At 45.3% G+C, this 24692-nt stretch overlaps 2 protein-coding genes across 6 annotated transcripts; one reads left to right on the top strand and one right to left on the bottom strand.

Annotated features, from left to right (window-relative positions):
• Window positions 1-541: 541 nt before the first annotated feature.
• LOC135367463 (ocellar opsin-like) lies at window positions 542-23065 on the bottom strand. Of its 3 annotated transcripts, XM_064600755.1 has the most exons (7): window positions 22812-23065; window positions 21847-21898; window positions 2125-2277; window positions 1743-2015; window positions 1337-1615; window positions 1021-1282; window positions 542-964 (listed from the first exon to the last, which is right to left on the bottom strand). In XM_064600755.1, the coding sequence occupies exons 3-7, from the start codon at window positions 2196-2198 to the stop codon at window positions 659-661; spliced, it is 1194 nt and encodes a 397-aa protein (XP_064456825.1). In that variant the 5' UTR covers window positions 2199-2277; window positions 21847-21898; window positions 22812-23065; the 3' UTR covers window positions 542-658. The 3 variants fall into 3 exon arrangements, with proteins under 3 accessions (XP_064456825.1, XP_064456826.1, XP_064456827.1); XM_064600756.1 differs by lacking the exon at window positions 22812-23065 and having other exon boundaries at window positions 21847-21911; XM_064600757.1 differs by lacking the exons at window positions 21847-21898; window positions 22812-23065 and adding an exon at window positions 20010-20028.
• On the top strand, window positions 5425-14250 carry LOC135367461 (monocarboxylate transporter 11-like). 3 transcript variants are annotated; one of them, XM_064600753.1, is made up of 6 exons: window positions 5425-5629; window positions 11500-11643; window positions 11696-11969; window positions 12024-12267; window positions 12489-12708; window positions 14005-14250. In XM_064600753.1, the coding sequence occupies exons 1-6, from the start codon at window positions 5452-5454 to the stop codon at window positions 14121-14123; spliced, it is 1179 nt and encodes a 392-aa protein (XP_064456823.1). In that variant the 5' UTR covers window positions 5425-5451; the 3' UTR covers window positions 14124-14250. The 3 variants fall into 3 exon arrangements, with proteins under 3 accessions (XP_064456823.1, XP_064456822.1, XP_064456824.1); XM_064600752.1 differs by having other exon boundaries at window positions 12489-12741; XM_064600754.1 differs by having other exon boundaries at window positions 12489-12644; window positions 14005-14116.
• Window positions 23066-24692: the final 1627 nt, after the last annotated feature.

Genomic DNA, 24692 nt, shown 5'->3' with positions numbered 1-24692 from the left:
TCCGCAGGCAACTCAAAGTCTAACTCAACTGCTCACGCACGCTGCACCTGCTATTACCTAATGCTATTTTGTGTCCGAAGTAACTTGGAAGTAACTCGTTCTTTTTTTTAAGTAACCCAGTAACTGCGAGTTACATTTCAGGCTCAAGAACTTTGTTACTAACTTAATTACATTTTGCACACGGTAACTTAACTTGTAACGAGTTCTTTTTGACGGGTAACTTGTCAATCTATGGGTTACAGAGTGCTCCTCATGCACTCTGTAGTGAGAACGACGGGCGTCGCGTCACCCGCAGTGACGTCACTGGCTACAGTACTGTTTCACCCTTCTGTCACTTGCCTTGTCCCAGAAAACTATGAGTCGGTTGAGTATGACGGCGCTCGTCACTCAATGTTTGCATCATGCATTCATAGATTTGCTTCTGGACAGGAACCGAAAATTGCCGACATGGTTCTGTTGACAGACCGAGCAAACGTCCAATTTATCTATGATGACAAGACCTTGAATCTGGAACTTCTAGAAGGCCGCCAAGAGACGCGAATGCACACACTGCCACTATGTTTATTGATAGGGGAGCCCTCAATGTAATAATCTCCAAAAGGCACCAACCGGTCAAAGAGTCAATCCTAAGCTATTTTTCTGCTTTTCTCTCTACAACTTAGGTTTCGGTTGTCATGACCTTCTCTTCGACTGTGGTTATTCCCGAGGCCTCCGAGCGGGTGTCGCTCATGTCAGGAGGAGCGCACACCAGGGCGGGGAATCGTCGGTAGAGGGCTGAGCGATATTTGGGATGACTGATGCCGTACACGATAGGATTGTAGCAGGCGTTGGCTTTGGCGAACACAGATCCCCAGATAGTTGCCAGGGGAGTCAACTTGGTGCCGTCGCTGAAGATGCCAGCCCAGGCGATGGTTAAATATGGGGTCCAAGCCATGAACCAAAGGCCGACCGTCATCAGTGCGATCTGCGGGTTCAGGGTTAGGTGAAAAGATGGACACCTCGTCCCGTAAAATGTTGTACCTTGGCCAGGCGAGCCTCGGCGCTGGTCTTCTGCTGTTCAGTGTTTGCTCTGAGCGAGGCGACGTTCATCTTTCTGGCCTGCACCCTCAACTGTTTCTCGTGCATAGCGACGGCCTTGACGATCTTAGAGTAGCAGAAGATGTTGACGAATAGTGGTGTCCAGTAGACACCACCCGCGTAGGCGACCACGTAGGAAGCGGACCACCACTCCTTCGTCAAATAGTCGACGGTGCAGCTTGTCATGTTGCCCTCAGGAACATACCTGAGCGTGAGAAAGGGAATAGGAAAAAGAAAGTGACGCTGTGGGTGGACATACCTGCTCCATCCGAAGAAGGGCAGCAGAGTCCAGCCAATGGACCACATCCATACGAAGAGGATCATCAGAGCAGCCCTCCTGTGGGTCAATGGAGCAGCTGCCACTCCGCGCACGATGACGTTGTATCGGTCCAGAGTGATCATTACCATGGACCAGATAGAACCACAGCCGAACAGAGATCCCACCATGCCGTATACTTCGCACATGAACGGACCGAGAATCCACGTCTCAGCGAAGCAGTTAGCTGCCATGGTGGGCATCATGAATGCCATCATGCACCTAACATACACCACGGTTACATACATCTGGCACCGTCATCTCACGTACGTCACAACACATTTTTCAAACGTACCTTTTGCGTCATTTTCAGAGCAATTAACTTACGTGGCAAGAATAAATGCCGTACCAGTCAGAAAAGGCAAGATTGATGACGAGCATGTTGGTTGGCGTCCTTAGAGATTTTGTGGTGGTCATGATATAGATGACCATGCTGTTGCCCACCACGCTGATGATGCCCAATACTACCATGGCGAAACCCAAAAGGCTATGCCACAGAGGATTCATGGGCCTGAAGCCGTACCAGTGGGGGTGGATCATGTAAAGCATGTCGTCCGGAAGATTTTCCACCACGGTGCCATTTTTCATGTAAGGAGACGCCAACTCCTCTAGCAGCGACATTCTAGAAAGAAACCATCGTCTCTGATAGAAAGAACAAGAATATCTCCGCCATATTATCAGAGTTAACTGTAACTAGCCTCCGAAAGAAATTCACAACAGAGACAACTCACGCTGACATGGTAGTAGACATGGTTGCGAGTCGCAGACTGCTAAAGTCGTCCGTAGGAAAACGCACTAAATGCATTACGGACTCGATGAGGTTTCAAGTCGCCAAACTGGATTAACGACAACTGGCTCTTGTTCTCCATGCATTCAGGGTGCAACTAACAACGAAAAGCAAAGACGTGAAATGGACAGAAAACTTGCCACTCGTGCGACATGAAATAATGTGTGTTAGCACCTGTTCGCTTTATCAAACCACATTTATCATCCAATTTTATACCCAGCGCTGCCGGTCTCTACTGCCGAGATAACCAGATCTCGAAAGTGTGTCGTCAAAGCAGAACTAAGTTCAAAAGATGACGTCGCGCGGGGAGGAGTTTTGAACTTCCCAAGTTCAAGAAAAATGTTTCCCTTTCTCGGCAACTGAAGTTGGGTCTACGTCAGTGCCGATCAAGATCAGTGTGTGCGCGGCCCGCCCACTGGCTCGAGCGTGACCGCTTCTGTCCGCTCCGGTGAAGAGTGAAATGCAGAGCGCGAACATTATTTTATTTCAGATCTCGAGGCGCATAACTGTGTTCAGCATTTCTTCCAAACTGAATACATACAGAAACAGCATGGCTCGAGGCCTGATCATATGGCATAACAAAACACCCGCGCTACTTGTAAGGGTAAAAAGGAAAAGTGTTGTACGATTCACGGACATTGTCCTCCGTCAAGTTATGCAAACAAACAAAACAAAAAAAGCATAAAAGGTCGAAAAGACGAAGCTATCACCAGAAGCATGGAAGAGGGAACTGAAGGGGAAACTCATCTTTTCTTTCCACAGTATTCTACATTAAGTGACGGAGTAATTAACGCCGTCGAGCTTTTGCGCAAAGAAAATTCTCCCCAGCTATTTTTATTGCTGAAGGCCAATGTGTTTTGTGTTGAAATTGGTTGAGAAAACGAAATGCCCTTCCTGTTACGGACAAGGAAAAACACAAAGAAAGACAAAAAACAAAGACATTAAAAAAGTTGCGCTGACTTGGCACATTTCAGAGATCTATTCAGAATATTTCTCGCGACTGAAAATCGAAAAGTGCGCGCAAGTCACACCAAAAGTTAGTCGATGACAAGCGCCAGTGACACCCCGAAGTAGAATTTTAAGCCTCTGTTTCGTGCCACATTACATGACACACTCGCTGTATCGTCATGTGTGCTATAAGTGTATTTGGGATCAGTGAACACAGCAACACTTGGGTTGAAAACTATTTTTTCCTATTTCCTTTCTCCTACTGGCTTCTTTTTCAGAATGACCTTGTGTAAATTTGAGCACATATAAACAGACTAGTGCCCGCACTGCGACGACACAACCACTTCATCGTAAATGGGACGGAAAACCCTGGGCCCGTGCACTTGCAAGCGCTCATTTCGAGGTGCTGCTCCGCTGCATAGAAGAGCACCGACTCTTTCCAACGCCCTGCACATGCAGTGTTCATGTCTCTGTTGTGTGCATTTTATATTTATGATGCATCTGTTAATCAGAAGGAAAGCTGTTGCCCTCCTCCGCGTCTCAATGGAAAATCCCATTTTTGTGCAACAAGGGAAGTACAATGTCATACGTGAAGAACACAACAATCTTGTGCGAAGGGATATCATTATCCATGACGAGAAGCGCATCTTGCGTGGATCCTACAATCTCAGAACAGAACTTCACCGCATAGCACGTCATCCATAAACCATAGAGACGAATTATAGGATTACCCCTTCTGATTCAAAGAGCGAGGGAGCGTATAGCAATTTGGATATGCGATAATTGCTATAAAAATGCCAGTGTCAAATCGGATGGTTCAACTTGAAATCGGAAGCGATAAGCATATCGTTCGTGTCTGTAGTCGGCGCACAACATGCTATGCAGTGAAGTTCTGTTCTGATAGTGTAGGCTCTGCGCAGATGGTCACACAGCGAACGAACAGCGTTCTACGACAGTCGGTAAAACTGGCAAAAACCATCGTTTGGCATTTCGAACGATACTCATGATAAGTGTGGACTCAGAGGCGCAGTAGTAAATCACGGCAATAAAAGCGGCCGCAACTCTTTCTAACAAACTTGGAAGTTCGCCACTATCTTTCCTTGACCTTTTCTCGGTAGAAAAAAACGTTGCGCTACGTCATTTTGACGTCACGGAACTTGTGCCAAAAGCAGCATTTTCCCTTTCCTTGTACTTTGGTTTGATTGACAACACGGGCCGTCACGTGGGCCAGAGAAACTGTCCAACGGCTGTATTTCCTCATATCTCCCGAAGACACCATCCTCCCGGGCAGCCAAAACGTCATTTTGACGTCATGAAAATATTTCAAAGTGCGCGCGTCTCGGTAGCCTTGACCTGAGGTTTGATTGACAGTCAGGAGCGCTCACGTGGGCCACGGGTTGCGCTCCCTCCCATTTTTTGAACTTTCTTCGTGTTTCAAGAAACGACGAGTCTAGCACCCATGAAATTTTAATTTCATCTATACGCCAACTTACCGTAGAATAATCGGGTTCCACCGATCCAAGGGATCCGTATTTGGAATGGGCAGCAATGTACAACTGATTTAATATCGGGGGCTTCAAGCTCAAATCATGGAGAGAAAAGAAACGATTCTCAAATATGACGGGAGAAAGTGCTGTATGTCGTTTCATGTGAGCGCGTCTAATCATGTTTTATATGTAGTAGCATAAACGACACTACAATATGATTGCTACCTGGCAGTGAAATGATATATTTTTACCATAAGGAATCAATATGCTTCATATGGACAGGGTAAAAAAAACAATGATTGGAAAGAAATGTTGTCGAGAGTGCCAGCAGCTGTTTGAAACCCCTGCGCTTACTACTTACAGAGACGTCTCTGATGCATAGACATCTCCACATCCGGGTATTCCACCATGCGAGTACCATCCAAAATTCTACAGCAAATCAAAAGAGCCTTTTTTTACCAGAGTACAGCCCACAAAGGGATTAACAAAAAGTGTTCTCAAAGCAACGACCAAGGACTTGACCAACGAAAGCTGCGACACCTGATCCTCACCTTCAAGAATGAAATCCAGCTCTTATCCGATTATAAAAAAGAATAGCATAAACTAGAGCTGATGGTGCGATTACAATGTTCAACATGAATTTTTTGACTAGATTAGTTTGGACTTGCAGGCAGCAGCTGTGCCGCCCAGCCTAGTTGAAGACTGAAGATATCTCAAGTCCCTTATCACCACGTCATCCAATACCAGAAACCTCCGGAAAGAACCGCAACCTCAAGTGACAATCACATGTTGAAAATACCGTACGTCTGTTGCCAAATGAATCTAGCTGTGTATGCATGGACTCCCGAGAATGTTTGCCTGTAGCCATATGTGCTTCATGGTACGTCTTTGTGTCCATGCTTTTAATGAAAGCAGAATCTGTCCTTTATGTGGGTTTCATGGAGATGCTTCCACTGAGTCGTGTAGAAGCTTCCTGGCCGCTCACACTGTGTATCATCGTTTCTCAAGTTGCCAGTAAGTATTTTCTCACAGCATTTGTTGCTTAGTGTTGGACACCGTGTCGTGGCTCTTTTTTACGCAACGTTCACTTTCAATCCTCACCGGGAAGCGGCCAATTTCTTATTCAAAGACTTTGTCATTGACGCTTTTTCGAGAGCTGCGCTTGTCGACGTGTAGGTGAAAATTTGCCTAAATTCATGGTTAAGTTATTGTTGGAAACCTACGTGCGTATTTGCGGTCCGCTTGGACGTAATATAGCTTTATATGACAGCCCTTCATAATTAATCTCGTAAGTGATAAAAACGAGTTTAAATTCGGAATGGAAACCGCATGGAGCTCATATGGTGACTCATGAGGGAGAAAATGCAAAATCTGCGTTTCATGTACCACCACCGCTCTCTATTGCTACGTCGGACCCACGCAGATTTTGACCCTTCCATACTGTAGCACTTGAACGGGATGTCCGCATCTAGGAACGGACATTCTGACGTCCGTTTTATGTGCGCAACAAGGGTAAAGTGAGACACAGGCGGATGAGCACAGGCAAGTAATGGCATTGGCATTTCATGGTTTTGCTTTGAGCCTTTTAGAGCTGCTTTGTATTCGAGAAAGTCGTAATTTAATTCTCCTACTCTTTCTTTGCATAAAAGTGCACTTTACACATGAAGGAGGCTTTCAAGAAAAAACTTTCTTTGAACATACGGTGTCCGGTGAGACACTCCCGAAGGTTTTTGCCACCCAAAACAAGCGTTTTGCATGAGTGTACCTCATTAATTAGGCTAATTGTCTCGATTGAACTCACAATTTTGCCAAGGAAAGGTGACGTCTTTCTTTTCTTTTTTTTCCGCGGCCACAACTTGCTATCCCAATCGTTTAAAGTTTCTTCAACTATTCCCCAATTATTTGACATCCGAAAACTTGCCATCTCTGCAAGCCCGTTTCCGGATTTCATCAGCTCGAGCGTCGAAGACACTCCGACTGCACATGGAAACAGCATGAGAAAAACAGAGGGCGGAGAGCGGCCCAATCACGCATTTTGTCTTCGCAAGCTCATCTGTTCCCGGTTACTGATAATCCCCGACATCGGATGTTCTGTGCTGTTTTCTGTGTTGTCCTTCCCTCCTCCCCATACTTTAGGCAGCGCGCCTTCATGAGCGAGGTTTCTTTCTTTTTTTTTTTTTTTTTTTTTTTTTGTGGTTACGTTTTTTCGGGTGTCCAATTTTTGCCGGAACACTGTGAAAGATCCCGTATTTGTGACTGAAATGGTGTGTTGTAGCCATGGGCTTTCTAATTAACGCAAAAAAGCTTTTCCTCTGATAATTCTTGAGTTCAATTATGATAATTAGGCAAATTAATGAGGTACACTGACAGAAAACATCTGTTTGGTGGCAAAAACCTTCCCAAGTGTCGTGCACAAGGTTTCCCATTTTTATCTCACGTAGATTTTTTAAAGAACTTTAATGACACTTTCTCACTGCTCCACAGGGTGTTTCCTTTTATCTGCAACAAATTTGGGAAGAAAACAAAACGGGGCCTTGCCTTAGGGCGGTTTTGCTTTTGGCATTGGATTACTCGACGGGGCTGCTACTAAGAAACCAATTTTTTGCTCAATTAGGGAACTACGAGGGGTGTTCAAGTCAAACTGGGACTTTCTGTCTCCTGAGTGTACAAATGGCTCGCGCTACTTCTTTTTCGTCATTTTCATACGCGACAGGCCTCCGCGTTCACCACGTGGTGGTCCAAAGTTTGTGCAAAACAGAAGACACATGCTGGACAAGATGGCCGACAAGGAGGTGAGCGCGCACATCGAACAGCGAATTGTCATCAAGTTTCTCGTGAATGAAGGCGTAAAGTCCTCTGAAATTCACACAAGACTTGAGGCTCAGTATGGCCACGATACACGTAGCAAAGCGTTTGAGTGGCATAACATTTCACTCCTGAGTCTAAACGCACATCAAAACAGTGGAAGCATCCGGGCTCGCCAGCTCCCAAGAAGTTCCGAAGCACCCCGTCTGCGGGCAAGGTCATGGCCACGGTTTTCTGGGACAAGGCTGACGTTGTTCATGTTGATTTTCTGCCCAGTGGTACCACCATCAATAGTGCATATTACTGCCAGGTTCTCGGGGATGTGCGTAAGGCGCTTGAAGCAAAAGCGGCCGGGCCTCATCACCAAAGGAGTCCTCATCCTACAGGACAATGCACGCCCGCATACCGCGCATTTCACGACACGCACCTTACAGGAACTTGGCTTGGAGTTGCTGCCACATCCCCCTTACAGTCTCTTCGGGCCACTAAAGGCGTTCCTTGGGGGCCGCCACTTGAGCTGCGACGACGAGGTCAAGAATGTGGTCGGATCATGGCTGGTCGGTAAGGATTTCTACGCTGCTGGCATCCAAGCCCTCGTGAAACGCTGGGACAAGTGCATTAGTGCAGCTGGAGATTACCTCGAAGAATAAAACTAATTTCTCGCCTGTAAGTCCATTTTACTTTTGCAACAAATGAAAAGTCCCGGTTTGACTTTAGGGAGCACATTGCAGTTGCCACATGATCCCCTCCAACCACTGATGAAGCACTAAAGTAGTCTGAGTGAGACCTCAGTATTTCACCTCGGCCGTCCGCAGGAAACAGAAAGTGATCGTAATAATTCATCATCTTTGTTTTCTTTTTTTCTTCTTTTTGCTTGCAAAGAACTCTGCGCATCACCACTCATCATCAGCGCTTATCGTACCAGGGAAAAGCAAGAGCTGGGTTCGGCAGGATGAAATGCAAGCGACTACGAACACATGAAAGAAGAACAAAACAAAGATCGTGATACATAACGGGATAAGGGTTTGCCAACATCGCGTATGACTTTTTTCTGAGGGCGCTCTTTTTGTTATCACTTTCTGTTTCCAGCGGACGGCCGAGGTGAAATACTTGGGTCTATACAGGGTGTCATTCGGACTTTATAAAAAACAGGGCGACGGAAAAATACGGCATTTGTGTGGCAACTGAATTTGCCACCTTGTAAAAATATTTTCATTTAAGTTTAATTAAAAGAAATTGAATTTCTTTAATTGAACTTGAAAATTTCCCAAGTCAACCTAACGTGTTTTTTTTTTACAGAATTTGAGAGCCTGGAGCGAACTTAGTCAGATCCACCAAGGAATCCGCTCGATATTGCAAATGGCCCAAAATAAGTCCCGAAATTGAGGTTTCAAAGTTTCGGGTATTCAACGGCGCACCAAATCAGTCGCGACGATGCGCAGAGAGCAGCACAGGCTCCTGCCCCCATGAAAGATAGAAGGTCGAAAAAAAAGAGGCGGAATGATTTTTGTTTGCCGCTTATCAACGTATGGTGCAATGTCAACCGCCTTGTTATCGGCACGTCTTGTGCTGCACGCCGGTTCAGCGATAAATTACACTAGCTTCGTGGGGGTAGGAGCATGTCCTGCTCTCCGCGCGTCTTTGCGACTGATTTTGTGCGCCGTTGAAGACCTGAAACTCTGAAGCCTCAATTTCGGGACTTCTTTGGGGCAGTTCTATTTGCAATATCGAGCGAATTTCTTGGAGGATCTGACTAAGTTCGCTACGGGCTCTCTAATTCTGTGAAAAAAACAAAAACAAAAATAGGTTGACTTGGGAAATTTTGGAGTTAAATTAAAGAAATTCAATTTCTTTTAATTAAAATCAAATGAAAATAGTTTTACAAGGTGGCAATTTCAGTTGCCACACAAATGCCGTTTACCCGGTATTTTTCCGTCGCCCCGTTTTTTTATAAAGTCCGAATGACAAGTTTTTTGAAACACTCTGTATATAACACCCGCTGAGATTACATTAGTGCTCCATCAGTGGTTCGAGAGGTTCATGTGGTGATCAGGCTTTAATATTGCAATTGCAATGTGCTCCCTAAAGTCAATAATTAAAAAGTTGATTAAAATATCTGTTAATTGGTCCCCCAACTGATGACAAAATTGAATTCCTTAGTAGCAGCCCCGCCGAGTAACCGACTGCCAAAAGTAAAACCGCCCTAAGGAAACTCCCCTTTTTATGAAAATTTCTTGCAGACAAAAGGAAAACCCTGTATAATAATTAATAATAACAATAATAATAATTTATTTTCGATAAGGTGCCCATAAACAACACGAATGTCCTGGAAATGGTGCACCTAACATGAATTGAAATATAAAAATAAATACACATAAATACAAAGAAGCTGCCAAATCAAATACAGCAGACAAAACAGCAAGTGGGGAAAACGAAACAACTAAAGGGAAAACTACTAATGATTAAAAATTGACTTGATGGCATTAGTAACATTAGAAAAGTCAGTGAACATGTCAACATCGTGAATCTCGAACAGTTTATTCCAGCCCGTTAGTAGACGACTGATCGGACTTAGCTTGTATATGCGGTCAACATGAAAGATGGATGCGAACGAGATTAATTAGGGGAGTTGAAGAGGGAGTAAACCATGCAGTTTTTACAAGATTTGACAAGCCAAGTTTCTCCACACTCTTAAAAATGAACTTCACCGCATAGCACGCTCCTAGCCAACCATTATCTCGAATGATATCGTTATCTGCCCTGATTTGTTGAAAACGGGGGGCGTACGCCATTTCTGTGAACTTACGCTGTTCATAATTGTCACAGAAAAGGCGTACGCCCCCTGTTTTCAACAAATCAGGGCAGATAACGATATCATTCGAGATAATGGTTGGCTAGGAGCGTGCTATGCGGTGAAGTTCATTTTTAAGAGTGCAGGATATGCTCGTAATTTATAGTATACCGGTCATAAAGAAGAGAAATGAAGCGGCATTCAATATCGTTAGAAAGCGCTTTGCTTGTACAGTTCCAGGCAACAGTTGCACATTCCGGGATGGACAGCGCAACAGCAAAGAATAAGCTAAACAGGTTGAGCAAATGACGCGTGCAATGATATCAAGTTTACGCATCGCTCAACTCGTTATACTCTAACGGCTGAAATGTTAAAGAGCCAAGATCTCTTCTTCTTATGTAATGGTGCACCATGGAATTAGTTTTTCTAGTCAAGGGGTAGTCTTCCGAATATTAAGGTCTAAAAAATTATTACAGGGTCACATATGAATGCGAGAAATGCCTTCTTGCAACAGATCACAATCTGTACAACTTGATATCATCAGCGTATAGAGGAGCATCCATGAAGACATGATGAACACAGTTCAGATGTCAGAATGACAATGTGAAAGTAAGCAAGCCATGGTGAACAGCCTTAGATGCCTTTCGTTAGTGAACATACGTTTTCAGTAGAAATCATAATTTTGCTTTACGCACCCTCGGCCACCGCACATTTCAATTTCTTTCCTTTTCGTATTTCCCATAAGAGACAATGAGCGTGGAGCTTTAAAAAACAGAACAAAACGTAAAAACACCTTTGCGAACCTGCGCAAATTCGAGATTCCTGCTCGCCTGTGAATCTAAATGAATAAGGGTGAGGTGTCCAAGTTTAATTCGATTAAGTACACAAACAACATTGGGGTAAGGAATTGCTACAAGTCTTACTTTTTGTGTTATTCTCGAAAGTCAAACTTGCCACACACTCTCTCTGTCGCAACAAGTCCTCGATGTAATATCCTGTCAGGTACCGCATTCGGAAAATTCTTGAAGCAACCGAGACAAGACATCCTGCCGATATACGGCCACGGACGTTCATCTACGAACCTCCCAGAAATGTCCGATTGGACATTCTTATCTATCCTGGGCGGACGTTGAGTGTTGTTGGGGCAGGGTCTACTCTACAACTTTTTATTCATAAACCAAATTGATTACGAAAGCTCGGGCACACAGACAGTATAAGAATGACAGGAAATTTCTCTCCGAAGGATGAGTGAGGAACTTGAGTGAGACAATGGCGATTCTCTCTTTAGGTCCAATGTATGGCATCCTGGGAATGTGGTTGTCGGACAGGCTCCTGTTGGTCTCCGCTGCACTGGTCTGTTCCTTTTCCGTCATGGCATGTTCCTTGGCGAGCAACCTGACGCATCTGATGATCTTCTTTGGAATCCTGCTGGGTGCGTGTTTTTTCAGGTCATTTCGAATGAAGGCCAATAAAAGTATTCGCAGGTCTAGGAATGGCGTGTGCTGAAGTGCTGCCCTTCGCAGTGGTCTCTCGCCACTACGAACGGTACCGGGGCACAATCATTAGCATCCTGTTTATACTTTGTGCTGTGGCTGGCTTTGTAGCCCCACTTCTCGCCGAGGCTTTGAGTCGTCAATTTGGCTTCCGACTGTCCCTTTTGGCTGAGGGCTGTATCTTGCTCACTATGCTACTCGGATGCATCTACGTGAACCGGATACGACCGGTCACTGAGGAGACGACGACGCTTCTCACTCGAAGGTATCAAAAAGAGCTTTATCATTGCCGTCTGGGGTAAAAATCTGGTGTACGCAGGCCAAATGGCACGGAGAAAGTTCATTTCTTGGACAACCTGCGCTCTCTGGCATCCTTGTGGTTTCTTCATTTAGCAGTGTCACGCGCTATGACCCTATTCGTTCTCTGCTCCGTTCTTCTAAGCCTGGTGGACTTTGCCAAGGATAATGGCCTTGCTGGATACAGTGCAGTTGCCCTGGCAACCGCATACGCCGTCGGTGATCTCGGCTCCAGGATCAGTGCTGGCTTGCTCACAGACTTTAAGGTACACCTTCTGTCGGGGATATACGAGTATATGGACTGTAGCAGTGACGTAAAGTCAGAATGTACGAATGTCGTTTGTGGCGAATAAACCGAAATGTGTAATACGAAAATAACATAGCCCGCAACCTATGTGAAAACCTATATAGTTGAAACGGATTCATAAAAGAAGAACACCGTTGTATGCCATCGATAAGTCCATATCTAAATATCCATTCTTTGCAGGTACTGAGCAGCGTATCAGCCATGGCAGTGAGTTTTCTTATCCAGTCGGCCTCTCTGTTCGGTATGACTCTCCATAAAAGCTTTCTCGTGCTCATGTTATGCTGCTTCTTGGCTGGTCTTTCCGGCGGAGGTCGAATCTTCCTTGCCACATTCATGGTATGCAACCGGTACGAAAAACAGTACTTGGCCTTCAACCTGGGCATCATGAATGCAGTCTCGGGTATGGCTCTCTTCCTCAGGCCATCCGTCATTGGTAATTTACATTCACACATGCGTTTCAAAAAGCGGCGCCGAGAGGGGCCTGTCACACATAGCCGAGCCGCCATCCTGAAAACGCGCTTCGTTCTTGTTGCTACGTCAAGATCGTCCTGCTCTCTTCCTCAAAATTTACATTGTGAAGAATGTTCTCCATTTTATAATTATCGTGAAGCATTTCCGCTGGAATCATCAATCGTTGGAACGACAAACGCGACACAATACAGAGAAAGAACGGTAGAAAAAGCGAGACACATGTTTATCTACCGACGACCAAAACACGGTCACACACAAGTCGTATTTATTTTCGTCGATTCCGTTGTTTGCGCAAATTCCCAGCTCATCGTTCACAGCTCAGACACCAAACAGCTATTGGTGACAAGGAATTTACTCACGCGGTAGCACCAAACACACACAAATGACAAAAGATCCCAGCGCGGTATCGGGAGGCCCGCCGGCGCCAAAAGGAAGCCACCTCCGAGCGATCCGATTGGCTGGATGAAAAGCGCCCTCCGAAGCTGCAGCACGGAGCGCTTCTCGAAAAGCGGCTGGAAACGCGTTCAAAAAGCGCATGTGTAAATCGTCCAGCAATGGGGTTGCGCTGGGTATAGAGGAAGAAAGCAGGCCAAATACACTCTGAAAAATCAACCGCAAATGATCTGCCCTGATGCTGAAAACGGGAGGTGTACGTCTTTTTTTGTGACTATTATGAACACCATAAGTGTCACAAAAAGGCGTACGCCTCCAGTTTTCAACAAATCAGTGCAGATAACGATATCATTCGAGATGATGGTTGGGTGGTCGGCGAGCGCGGTCGCGTTACAGCTCCGACCAAAAATATATTATCATGTTATCGGAGACCCCATAGTCAATGCACGGACTACATTCTCCGCTCGCGAATATATATGTCTGAGCGTTCCGAGAGCAAAGCCTGGCAACGGCGACGTATCCGCAGGCTGACGTCATGCGTGACGTCGCATGAGAGTGAAGCGCGGGTTTCGTCGTCTACTATTACGGCACGTTTCGACAAATTCCTCGAAAATGACTTGGTTATTCTGAATGAAACTTGGACGGATGTATGTGTACAGTACTTCTGAAGATAGTTTTGTCCAAGTTTCGAAATCGCCCGGGCTGTACGAGACGCTCGAATTTGAAAGCTTCTTGTAATCATTTACTTGAAGCGGTGACCACCCACCTGGGAAAACTGATTGTGTTTACAAAGGTCTTGAGAGAGTTGACTAAGGACAATTTTTCTGTGTAGGTTTCGTACGGGATGTCCTAGGGACGTACGACAAGTTGTACTTATACTTTGCTCTCATCAATGCCATCTTTACCTTCACTTGGACCGTCCAGTTCTTTTGCCAGCGGCGAGAATTGTGATGTAATCCCATGTACGTTTATTCGCTAAAGATCTTATGTAAAAAAAGTTATGAGAGCACCATAGATGGCAACAATGATAATGGGTACCCAACACTCTTAGAAATGAACTTCACCGCATTGCACGCTCCTAGCCAACCATCACCTCGAATTATATCGTTATCTGCCCTGATTTGTTGAAAACGGGAGGCGTACGCCTTTTTTGTGACAATTATGAACAGCATAAGTGTCACAAAAAGGCGTACGCCTCCTGTTTTCTACAAATCAGGGCAGATAACGATATCATTCGAGATTACGGTTGGCTAGGAGCGTGCTATGCGGTGAAGTTCATTTTTAAGAGTGAACGTACCCCGTGTGGCGTAAGCCAGGTGGGCCAGGCGGATGAATTCTTTAATTAGGGCAGTGGTTCCCAAACTGTGAGTCGCGACAGGCCGTGCGTCTGCGTGGGGTATATACCCGGAGGTTTCTCATAAATGTGACGTCTCGCTTTCACTTGTGCCAAAATCTCCCACTAGAGGCGTCTACGTCTAATACCCCGCCTTCACCAAAAACCTAAGAAAACCTTTTCGCGTGCTCGGTGCAGGCAGTTGTGGCCCAGAGAACTCGCTCCGAATGGAGGTCCAATAAAATGCCAGTGTATATCGTTTTGGCTAACGTTCGTGCGCTGAGATCGGAAGACGTCCGGCATCGCGACCAGGGAATACCCGGGTGTCACGACGGTGTGACGTCACACCATAGCTTTACCGGTGCTTTTTCCCTCTTTCTGGAGGGCCAAGCCATCTATAGTTTTATGGGCCACCGGCGGCCAAGTTCTCCTCGACAGCATTTCTCGCTATGCATCAGGAGCGCGGGGACTCCAATCATTTCCATCGCACACGTAGAATGTTCAGCAAACTACTGCCATGGATATAGAACAACTTTCGACGAGGATTGTCTTCCATTCTGAATTGTGCTCCAAAGAGCATCCACATCCATCTTTGATGGAACGTCCACCTGCGTGGTCGTATAACCCTCCCGCAGAAACATTATTTATGCTGCTCTCGTAATTGTTTTCATTGAAAAAAGCAACACCCTGTATATTTCCTACAGAAAATTCTATTGTGCATGACGAGTGTGGCTTTATTGCTGATAATAAATTGACCCGTATTTTGGAAAGCAATCTACGAGGCAGGTACCCAATGCATTGGTTTGAAGGGTTGCAACCTCAATGCCGTTATAGGAGACAGTTGAGTATACGATGGAAACAGACTGGTCGGTCATGATCGTGCCACCAAGCAAGCGACAACTTCCTCAGCTGTGACGAGCTGCCTGCAATGGCTTTCCCCCTTATAGTGTCGTCTCCATTGTCTAAAAGCGATTCAAACAAGTTGAGCATCTGGCGACTGGGAAATTCCTTCATGCTGTGCCCAACACAGAACGGTAAGGATTCCTGATAGTTGCACAGTTCGAGCTTCATTCGCAAGCGTTAAAAGTAGTCTGAGGACGTGTCCGCTTGAAGCATGATCACAAGAAGATCTTGAAACGCCGGCTGGTAAGACACTCTGCAAGAAAGCAGCGGCTGCCAGGATCGTGACTGTCTCGTTGCCCCGAAGATCTTGCAGGTTTCTTTCCACGAGAACAACATGTTCGCCTGGTCTCAGCCACAAATTAATCTTTCTGGAAATCGATCATATCTGCCGCGTGCTCCATGTACTGTTCATTTCTTGTTGGAGTTTATAACAATGTCAAGTATCCCTGCAGTTATACTTGCTCACAACGCCACAAAATACGTTCATCGTCGGCCTGTGGAAACCAATTTTAGAACAAGCTATTCAAGGTGGTATTCCAGTGAACATAGGTTACTGCGGGCTGTGCTGGTAACCCTGAAGCACGGGTCGGCTGGTAGGTTGGATTCCGAAACCAACTGGCTTGGCAGTGCTTTATTATTGCATAAAAATACAAAGTACTGTACAATCAAAACGGAACTTGAGCGCATGAAGAATGCACACGAGTTTTCTTTATTGCCATGCTGCGTGGTTCTTTAGTTTCCAGCTCTCAAATTTCTCGAGTTTCGTAATATTGCGCAGTGTTCTCACCATCTCAAAATATAAAGTTGGCACGATTTAGATATCACCTGATTATTACTGGTATGTGCTACTGAACACTACATAGTTATTTTGGCACAAAATTAGGTTTTGCAAGAATTACTCACGTCATCAGAGCTTGACAACTTCCAAGTTGGCATCATGAAACCAGCATGTTGGCGTCACATGTCTAGTGTCGTCGTTAACTCTAGTTATAGTTAAGAGCAAACAAAAGAAGGATCCTAAACGCGAATATTCCGAAGAATTCACCAGACATACAACCAAAATACAGAGCTATTCGAGCGAACGCAGCATTGAGAATTGCGGGTTACTGCAGACTGATACTTGTGTGTTGTATGAACATGACTGCATTGTACGTTGAATTTCTTCTACCGGGCCACAAAGCCCATCAACTTGAAATATCGCTCAATTCCTGCTTCAGGCACAGTTTAGTTGCATGCAGACAATTCAATGACTACCTTGCGTCGATAGATAAACCGAAATATCGCGAAATTCTCAGCGCCTTGCTAGATTCAAGCATCGAATTACGACCACAAAATATGTACAATGTCAACAAACATGGCTGCCTTTGATGTCGGTGCAGTAAGGTTTGCTACAGAACTACCGAAAGGGCCGAAGTGAATGAGGTGATCTTGCGGGCACTATCGAGCCTCAGAACTTTCCTTCGTGTTCACCAGATACTGTAGAAGAAATGTGTGTCTGCCCTTGGTAAGAAGAAGTAAGCCGACAGTCAGAACATATACCATGCTCAGCCCGAAGCATTGAAAGATTTCGCCAAAAAAGCCACAAAGCTGGAGCACCCACATTGACTCCAAAGGATGGTCTTCGGCTGAAGCCATCCCAAGATGTGCTATCTCGGAGGTTTTTCAAGCCACCACGTCTGCCATCTCGGATTCGCTGTTGCTGCGGACGGTCTCTCCCGTCAAACACTCCTCAAGACCCGTCTTCGGAGTTGAGACTACAGGTTGCATCATCCAACACACATTTATCTTTTTCTCTCTCTATGTTCCAGCTTTCAACGACCTGCCTGATATGCGTATCATGAGATGGATAAATTACCTGGGTGGCCTCGAACTGCGGGTCGCCGTCAAAACGTGATCCGCCAAATGCGACCTAACCTTGTTTCCATGTTCTTGCAATCTTTGGTTTAAACACCTGCACCAATATATCGTTTGCCACAACTTAAGGGTATAGAGTACATTACCCAAACTTCACAGTCCACTTTTGGGTTTCTATGTTTTATTTTAACTCATATACAGGGTGTGTGCAGAAAAACATGACCCGCATTTAGGCACATAGCTTGTTGTCTACCTAACTAACGAACTTCCGGTGGCGCACGATGGCGCATTTATGCGTGCGAAATCTGCAGGAAAATTGTGGAAGCCATACTCAGCTTAAAAAATAAACGGAGCAACGAAAACGTCGGCCTTCGTGCATCAGAATAGGGCAACATGGTGGACGTAGGAGAGTTGTGTTCAAGTACCGCTAGGTGCATAAATCGAAACGATGTCCCACATGGATGCTCATCGGCAGTACCCCTAGCGGTGCCTGCACACAACTCTCCTGAGACTGAAATGCATGCACCGTGATGACCGCCCTATTCTAATGCATGGAAGCCCATGTTTTCGCGCTCTGTTTATTTGTTTAGGCTGAGTATGGTTTCCTGAGGATTTTTTTGTAGCTTTCGCACACATAAATACGCCATCGTACGCCACCGGAAGTTCCTCGGGTAAGTAGACAACGAGTTACATGTAAAAATGCGGGTCACGTTTTTCTGCACACACCCTGTACCTATGCATAGATTGAGAAGTTACCGGGCAAAAAGAACGCGTTACAAGTTAAGTTACCGTGTGCAAAATGTAACTCGCAGTTACTGCGTTACTTATAAAAAGAACGAGTTACTTCAAAGTTACTTCGGACACAAAATAGCATTATGCAGGTGCAGCGCGCGTAAGCAGTTGAGCACTATTCATGTAGATTTGTTTCAAAATCGTACCGACGCCAGAATGTGCCCCCAGCAGGTGGTTCTGCCGGCAGCGGTACAACGACGGGAGCAGACGACAACTCCCGACGTTCCCCACGCACCCTAGGTGGAGTTCATCAAATTTGCACCCAAAATCCACTAGTTTTCCAGATAGCGAGAGATATCCATTTAAATCCCATCCAATCCACTGGACACACAAAATGGCGCTGCCCATGTTGGATAGGGGGACAAATAGTGAGGATAGGTTGATTGATAGCGCCCGATATTTCAAGGCTCTATTGGTCAGAAAGCTGAAAAAGTGGGTGGAGCTTCAGGTATAGGCATGACCACGACCTACTAGGTGGTGATGTTGAAAGGGCTTGCCGTTGTCGGCCTCACGTATGTGGGCAACGTCACGACTGACGTCCTGAGGAAATGTGCGTCCTGGGCCGACTTCTAGGGGAACTGTGCCGACATATGTCTGAACCCAGGAAAAACCCCAGACAGCACAGCCGGCACCGGGATTCGAACCTGGGTACCTCCCAGTCTCGACCCCTGTGAGGAGCCCGTCCGCACGATCCGCCAGGGGCGCTACTCATCGGCACGCCATGATTGGACGATGGAAATTTGAATTCTGAACGCGCAGAAGCGTATGTACGACTACTGTAGCAGACGACAGCGATAGCTCCTATGAAAACGCGTAGAATGATGATGATAATCAACCTCAGAATAAAACATCTGTGGAACGTCCACCGTTTGTACAGAAATACTAAGGTAAGCTGAAGTACAAAGTATTGTAGAAGTTGAGGAAGCAATAACCTGCCAATGAGTAGCGCACCGCTAGCTTCCAAATGCGGCGCAGGGAAGGGGAGCCTACCAGCAGTGAAGGGTAACGGTAATGGTAACGCAAACAGAAACTGTATATTACCGAAATTGGAGATGGTAACGATAACGGAAACGCATACCACGGTTTTCCATTACCGGAAACAGAAACGGAAACGAATTTATCGTCCGGTATTGAATTCGGGTAATGGCTATTACTGTTGTGCGATGACATTTGAGTGACTTTTCATATTTTGGTTTTGTATTTTGATGACTCCATTCCCTGTAATGCTCTAAATACTACACGAGAGCATGGAAAGAAAAGGCGCATTATTGGATCTCGAGGGTGCACCCGCCGCTTACCTCATCCCAGTCCTCATAACATCAACACATGACTATACTCCACCACAGCACGAGGGTGACAGCCTAGGATTTTTTGTTACTTTTTTTCATTTCACCGTGACCAGGGCAGTACTATTTGCTACTGAGAGCGTTCGCTTATAAATGCTACATTCGATGAAGGTCCTTGAGTTGCTGGAGACTGAAGACATTTTGTTATTTTTAGTTTTTATCTTGCAAGATGTGCGCATCCCAACGACGTAAAATTACTTGTGCAGTGTACGCGTGACACCGAAACAGCAATGTGCAAAACAGGGTGAGCCTCCCCCTGCAAGAACCGTTCCATTACCGGAAACAGTAACGGAAACGAAACCCGATTGCAGAAACGGATAACGGAAACGAAAATACGTCCGTTATCCTTCCCTGCCTACCAGTGCCGTGTATGCCAAAGGGAGTCTGGCCATTAGGAGGAGCCTAAAAAAGAGGCTCGACCTGTCAATCAAATTGAGTTTTTCATTGGCTGCTGTTTTCTATGCGGGCCGCCATGACACCAAAATTTTCCCGACAATGGCGGTGTAGCTTGGAACGGTGAAGAGAGGATTTCATGACCAATTTTTTTCACAAATTACGTCAATTTGATTCCATAAGTGTACATTCCGTTGGAATTATCTTGCAACTCACCTTTAAATTACGCTCCAGTGTCGATGTTTACCTGAAAATACCATGTTTCGTCGTCCTTGTTAGGCCTAGTAACGACAGCAATCACAGGCAAATAGCAAGAAAAACGCTATGGATTGCCAAAAATTTGCATTTTATAACATGCTTTTATTCATGTACACACCTTTGCCCATTCTTGATTCAATCATGTGGTTTTATAGTTAAAATAGGTATAATACCGGCAGTCTGTTCCAACTAGCGTCTTCCCGACATACCCCTCTCCATCCAGATGGCGCCGTTAAAAGTGGACGCGAAATCCATTATATTGCTTGCTGGTCAGGGAATATCCTACTCAATCCAATCCAGTTTCCCGAAAATGTACTTGGCACTAGAGGTGTGCGCCGCCGCGCCGAAGCGCCTCCGCCGGAGCCTCGCCGTCGTACCAAAACGCCGATGTTGAAAAATCGGCGCGGCTGTGTAATGTGCCCATTTTGATCCACTTTCTATAGACGAATATCTCCCATACCTAATATTTTGTTTGTTTTTCTTTCGTCTTAGGTTCCAGGATTCATTTGTGGTGTTTATAGCAGTGACGATTTCATCTCCTGATATGCTGTTTACGCTTTAGAGTTTCGCTTCATAGTCGACCCTGGAGGCACACAACTCCAGGAAAACTTGTCATTCAATTCTTGCAGGTTGTTTGCCGGTCATCCACCAACACCATAGCACTGGTCATTATCCATATACAGGGTGTTTTGTTTTTTATTCGTCACAGAATTTTTGTTTAAAAAATAGCGGGACGAAATACATGCCGCTTTTGAGTTGGTCATGCGAATATTATCTCGAAGAAAGTATGTAACTATAAGATCATTAATTACCTCAAATTCATTAATTCTTTAATTAAGGAATTTCGCGTAAAAACGGGATAGCAGAACGGAAGATACTCATCGTTGAAAGCCATTCCATGTTTAAGAAATTCTTAAACGCGCACGTGTGTTGAAATATTCGACGCTGAATGTCGCTATGCAAATGAGCTAAAATAAGAAGTACGCCATTTCCGAGCGCAGAAATGACGCGACTTTCGGGTTGGAAAGCGGTCTATCTAACCAACAGATTAACGCCTACATGCACCAATCAGCTCGATCGCTCCAAAGCACTTGGTCCTCTCACGTGGATTGCCCGTCGCTCTTTCTGCGCTCGAAAAGTGCGTAGCAAATAGTGCATTTGTGTGTGCCGGCGAAAAGCACACAGTCAGAGAGTGTGTTTTCAATCGCGGAATTGCGGGGCTTATAATGCGCGCGAAGCATGGCAGACTCAACCCACTCGTTCTGGACAAGTTTATACTGTAAAACCCTTAAATTTCGCGAGACCTTAATTTTCGCGAATTTTGCGAATCGAGAAAATTCGAGGAACTCGTGGAGTGCGCGAAATTTAGTTGTTGAGAATATATCCCTACTCGATTCGCGAAAATTTAGGGCTGCGAAATTAAATGATTTTACAGTATTTATTCATGATAACTACAGCCTCTGCAAAAATACTGTTAAATGACGTGGTGGGTGCGCCTTATGTCATATCGTTTGCTAACGTTTGCATATTTATATGGTTTCCCAAAAAGAGCCAGGGGTCAGTGGACAGAGCTTTCACGCGTCGCCGTCCTGTGAACATTCGATCAGCACTCGCTATAACTGTTACGTGTAGGTACCGGTCCGTTATAAATGCTGTAGAAGTGGTTAACAAATCGCGAATTTGTGTGGAAGTAGACGGAAGCAGAAATCGCAGGACCAGGGAGACCGGGGGTTCATGACACTGCCGGCAGTGTCATAAAGCCACTACATGTCAGCTGACTTATATAGAGGCTTACCGTGAACTCCAAGCTCCTAATAATGGCACGCTTGTTTTGTGAAAGCAGGTATCTGCAATGCCAAGTGATACAGTATGCGAATAAACTAAGGATGTTGAAGTGGCGTTTCAATTATAGCAGCGTTTGACAAGAACAAATTTGTGAGAGTAAAGATAGTCAAGTAAGTCGATTTGGAGCTCCATATTGTCGCAAATTTAAACTCCTATACTTTTTATCCGGCTATATTTCGCGAAAAAATTTGGATCACACAAAATTGTACTGTTACAGTACCCTTGCAATGAAAGGCAACGCAAAAAGTTGTTTGCCATCGCCATATCGGGTACGGCATGCACCCGAACGCACAGCAACTAATTTTTGCATAAAACACTCACATGGAGACTGAGAAACAAGAGCAGTCGTGTCTCCCTGCAGATGGAATGGTGGCTCCGAAAGAAACAAAGGCCCAATGAAAGAGGAGGAAAGCGGCGATCCCCAAAGACTACTTTTACAAAGTATGGGGCTTTATACTTTGCGTAATTAACGTAGTTTTTAGGCAACGAGTTTGTTCGTTTCATCGTCTGAAATTTTCTATTTCGCGTTCTGCATCGAAACAACGGGGAGTAAAAGTTTCCCTGCTAGAAATAAAAGGCACGAGTTCGATGAATTCTCCCCGCAGTTCCAATGAGATTTAATGTGAAATCAGACAGCCAATTCATTCAATGAGCATAAGAGGAGTATTTTTCATTGAGGGAACTTTCGCGACAACGTGTTTCACCATGTTGTGTAGCGAAGACCACACCCAGGTGTAAGGAACCAGTTCAAGGAATTGGTCTAATGAGTATCAATGTGAAACGCTGATTTCCAATCAATTTGATGAGGTGCTCCACCAATATGCAAGGAATGCGAAGCCAATTGAATGAATTGACCCAATGCTATCGAATGAAACACGATCATTCCCAACTGAAGGAATGAGATGATGATGTTACCTTTTTGGCGCGCATTTCCCCATCCGCGCTCCAAAATAGCGCTCAATGATCGTTGCGTATGTTGGTGTATTTTGTGTAGCCCATACGGCCATACTCAGGCTTGCCTTATCAACACTGGACTGTTTTGTCCATCAGTAGCTCGCACGTGTAGTCAACAGGGGCCTGTAGAGGAGATGGTGATGATGGAATGTCCCAGCGGGGGTTGTGGCCTCACGCTAGGACGGTGGCTAAATAGGGGCCGACCGTGTGACGTGGTTTCTCCTTCCATGTTGAGTCCTCTCCATTGCTAGGCGACCCAAGATGGCGTGGCTCAGTGTCACTACTCTGCTCCGTACTTAGTGACTCTAGTGCGCGCCAGCAGATCCTTTTAATACTTTAGCATTAGGAGTGGCAAAGTGGAAAAAGCTGTAGTATATGTGTATGAGTTGGTGAAGCCTCACCAAGGCACAGGTATAAATGCATATAAGAGGGGAAATTAAAGGGAAAAAGTTGAGTTTAAATGTTATCAATTTATAACATATATGTATGCAAGTTTATAAGCTGATTGTGCACTCCTAGCCGAGGACAACTGTTTCTACTTGCAACTCTTCAGACACGATCTTGGGTCGGTGCTAACTATGTGTCTCAGTGAGTCATCAGTGTTCCACAGTGCAAGCCAGCAAGTACATATAGAAAGGGCCCTGCAAGAGATCCAAGTAGAACGAAACAGCTGTCCTCGGCTGGGAGTGCACGATCAACTTATAAACTCAACATATGCTCAACGTGCATCCATAGTGCTTCCGCTATTTACACCCTCAGCGCTGTGGTTTATGCGGAGTCGCAAAAACTTGGCGCTCAGTCGTTATTACAGTTATATTCTATCAGTGCGAACGTGTCCTGAAATAACAAAATGCGTAACAAATACTAAATAACAAGAGGATAGAGAGGTAGCAAGCGAGCTCGTGGTATAGATCCATAACTTACAAACCCGAGACTAGGGGACAAAAAAAAAACACACAGACAAGGTCTCAAAATTTGAGACCTTGTTGTGTTGTTTTTTTGTCCCCTAGTCTCTGCTTTTTAAGTTATGGAACTAAATAACAAAGCTGTAGGGGGTGCACAGGAAAGATAAGAATGTGACTGTCCCTTCAAGCTTGCTGTCACATAACTGTAATACTGATATTCACAACGAAAACCTGAGACTAGTCTCGGGGATATCTGCTCGCTTGCTTTCCATCTTTTTTATCCTAGTTTTTGGCAACACCCACCTGTCTGAGATTCTGGACGAACCACTTGTCGCAACCAGTAAGTCACGCTGTTAGAATTGATCGCTGTGCGAGTCTATTCTCGTGCTACATTCCGATGATTCGTTCACTGTGAACAAATCACAAATGAGAGCTTTCTCCTCCCTGTGGATGCTGCAAGGTTCCAGTGAACAGGAGAGTACTACCATTGAAAGGGGCATCCAAAGTATCAAACTGAAAATAACCGTTATTCTTTGGTGGAACCAATTTTACTGTTGCCATCTTGGAGCTCAACTGGAACAGTAAGAAATTTTGGTTACCAGTTATAGAAATACTGAAATTGCTCATCTAGGGTTCTATAAACTTATACACAAAAACGCGATTCAAGGAATGGGCGCCGCCATTAGTGCTGCCACCCGGTGGTTGTCACGCGTGTTTGAAGAGTTCCGTCCGTGTTCATTTTCGTGCCCACTCATCTTCTCCCTCTCGGGCCCCCAAGCAGCAGAATGTACTGAAAGTTTGGTGCAATGGGGTTGGTGGTATGTGTCTTATCAATGTTCTTTAGTTACACGGATCTGTTCAAGGCCTTCTACGTACCCGTCCACCCCCATAGCACTTTCAGTACACTGTGCTGCTTGAGCCAGTGATCCTCACGTGA

This window comes from Ornithodoros turicata, chromosome 8 (genome assembly GCF_037126465.1).
Source record: "Ornithodoros turicata isolate Travis chromosome 8, ASM3712646v1, whole genome shotgun sequence".
NCBI classification, from domain to species: domain Eukaryota; kingdom Metazoa; phylum Arthropoda; class Arachnida; order Ixodida; family Argasidae; genus Ornithodoros; species Ornithodoros turicata.
Note: the sequence above shows the minus strand (reverse complement) of the source record. Positions and strands in the feature narration are given on the sequence as shown.

What these genes read in the sequence shown, in the direction of transcription:
- LOC135367463 (XM_064600755.1), bottom strand. Translation starts at nt 2,198, where the DNA reads ATGCATTTAGTGCGTTTTCCTACGGACGACTTTAGCAGTCTGCGACTC. An exon ending in AATCTTGCCTTTTCTGACTG is followed by an intron (nt 1,616 to 1,742) that starts GTACGGCATTTA and finishes GGTGTATGTTAG; the next exon opens with GTGCATGATGGCATTCATGA. An exon ending in CCGAGGCTCGCCTGGCCAAG is followed by an intron (nt 965 to 1,020) that starts GTACAACATTTT and finishes CTGAACCCGCAG; the next exon opens with ATCGCACTGATGACGGTCGG.
- LOC135367461 (XM_064600752.1), top strand. Translation starts at nt 5,452, where the DNA reads ATGGACTCCCGAGAATGTTTGCCTGTAGCCATATGTGCTTCATGGTAC. An exon ending in ACGACGCTTCTCACTCGAAG is followed by an intron (nt 11,970 to 12,023) that starts GTATCAAAAAGA and finishes TGGTGTACGCAG; the next exon opens with GCCAAATGGCACGGAGAAAG. An exon ending in CCTCAGGCCATCCGTCATTG is followed by an intron (nt 12,742 to 14,004) that starts GTAATTTACATT and finishes TTTTCTGTGTAG; the next exon opens with GTTTCGTACGGGATGTCCTA.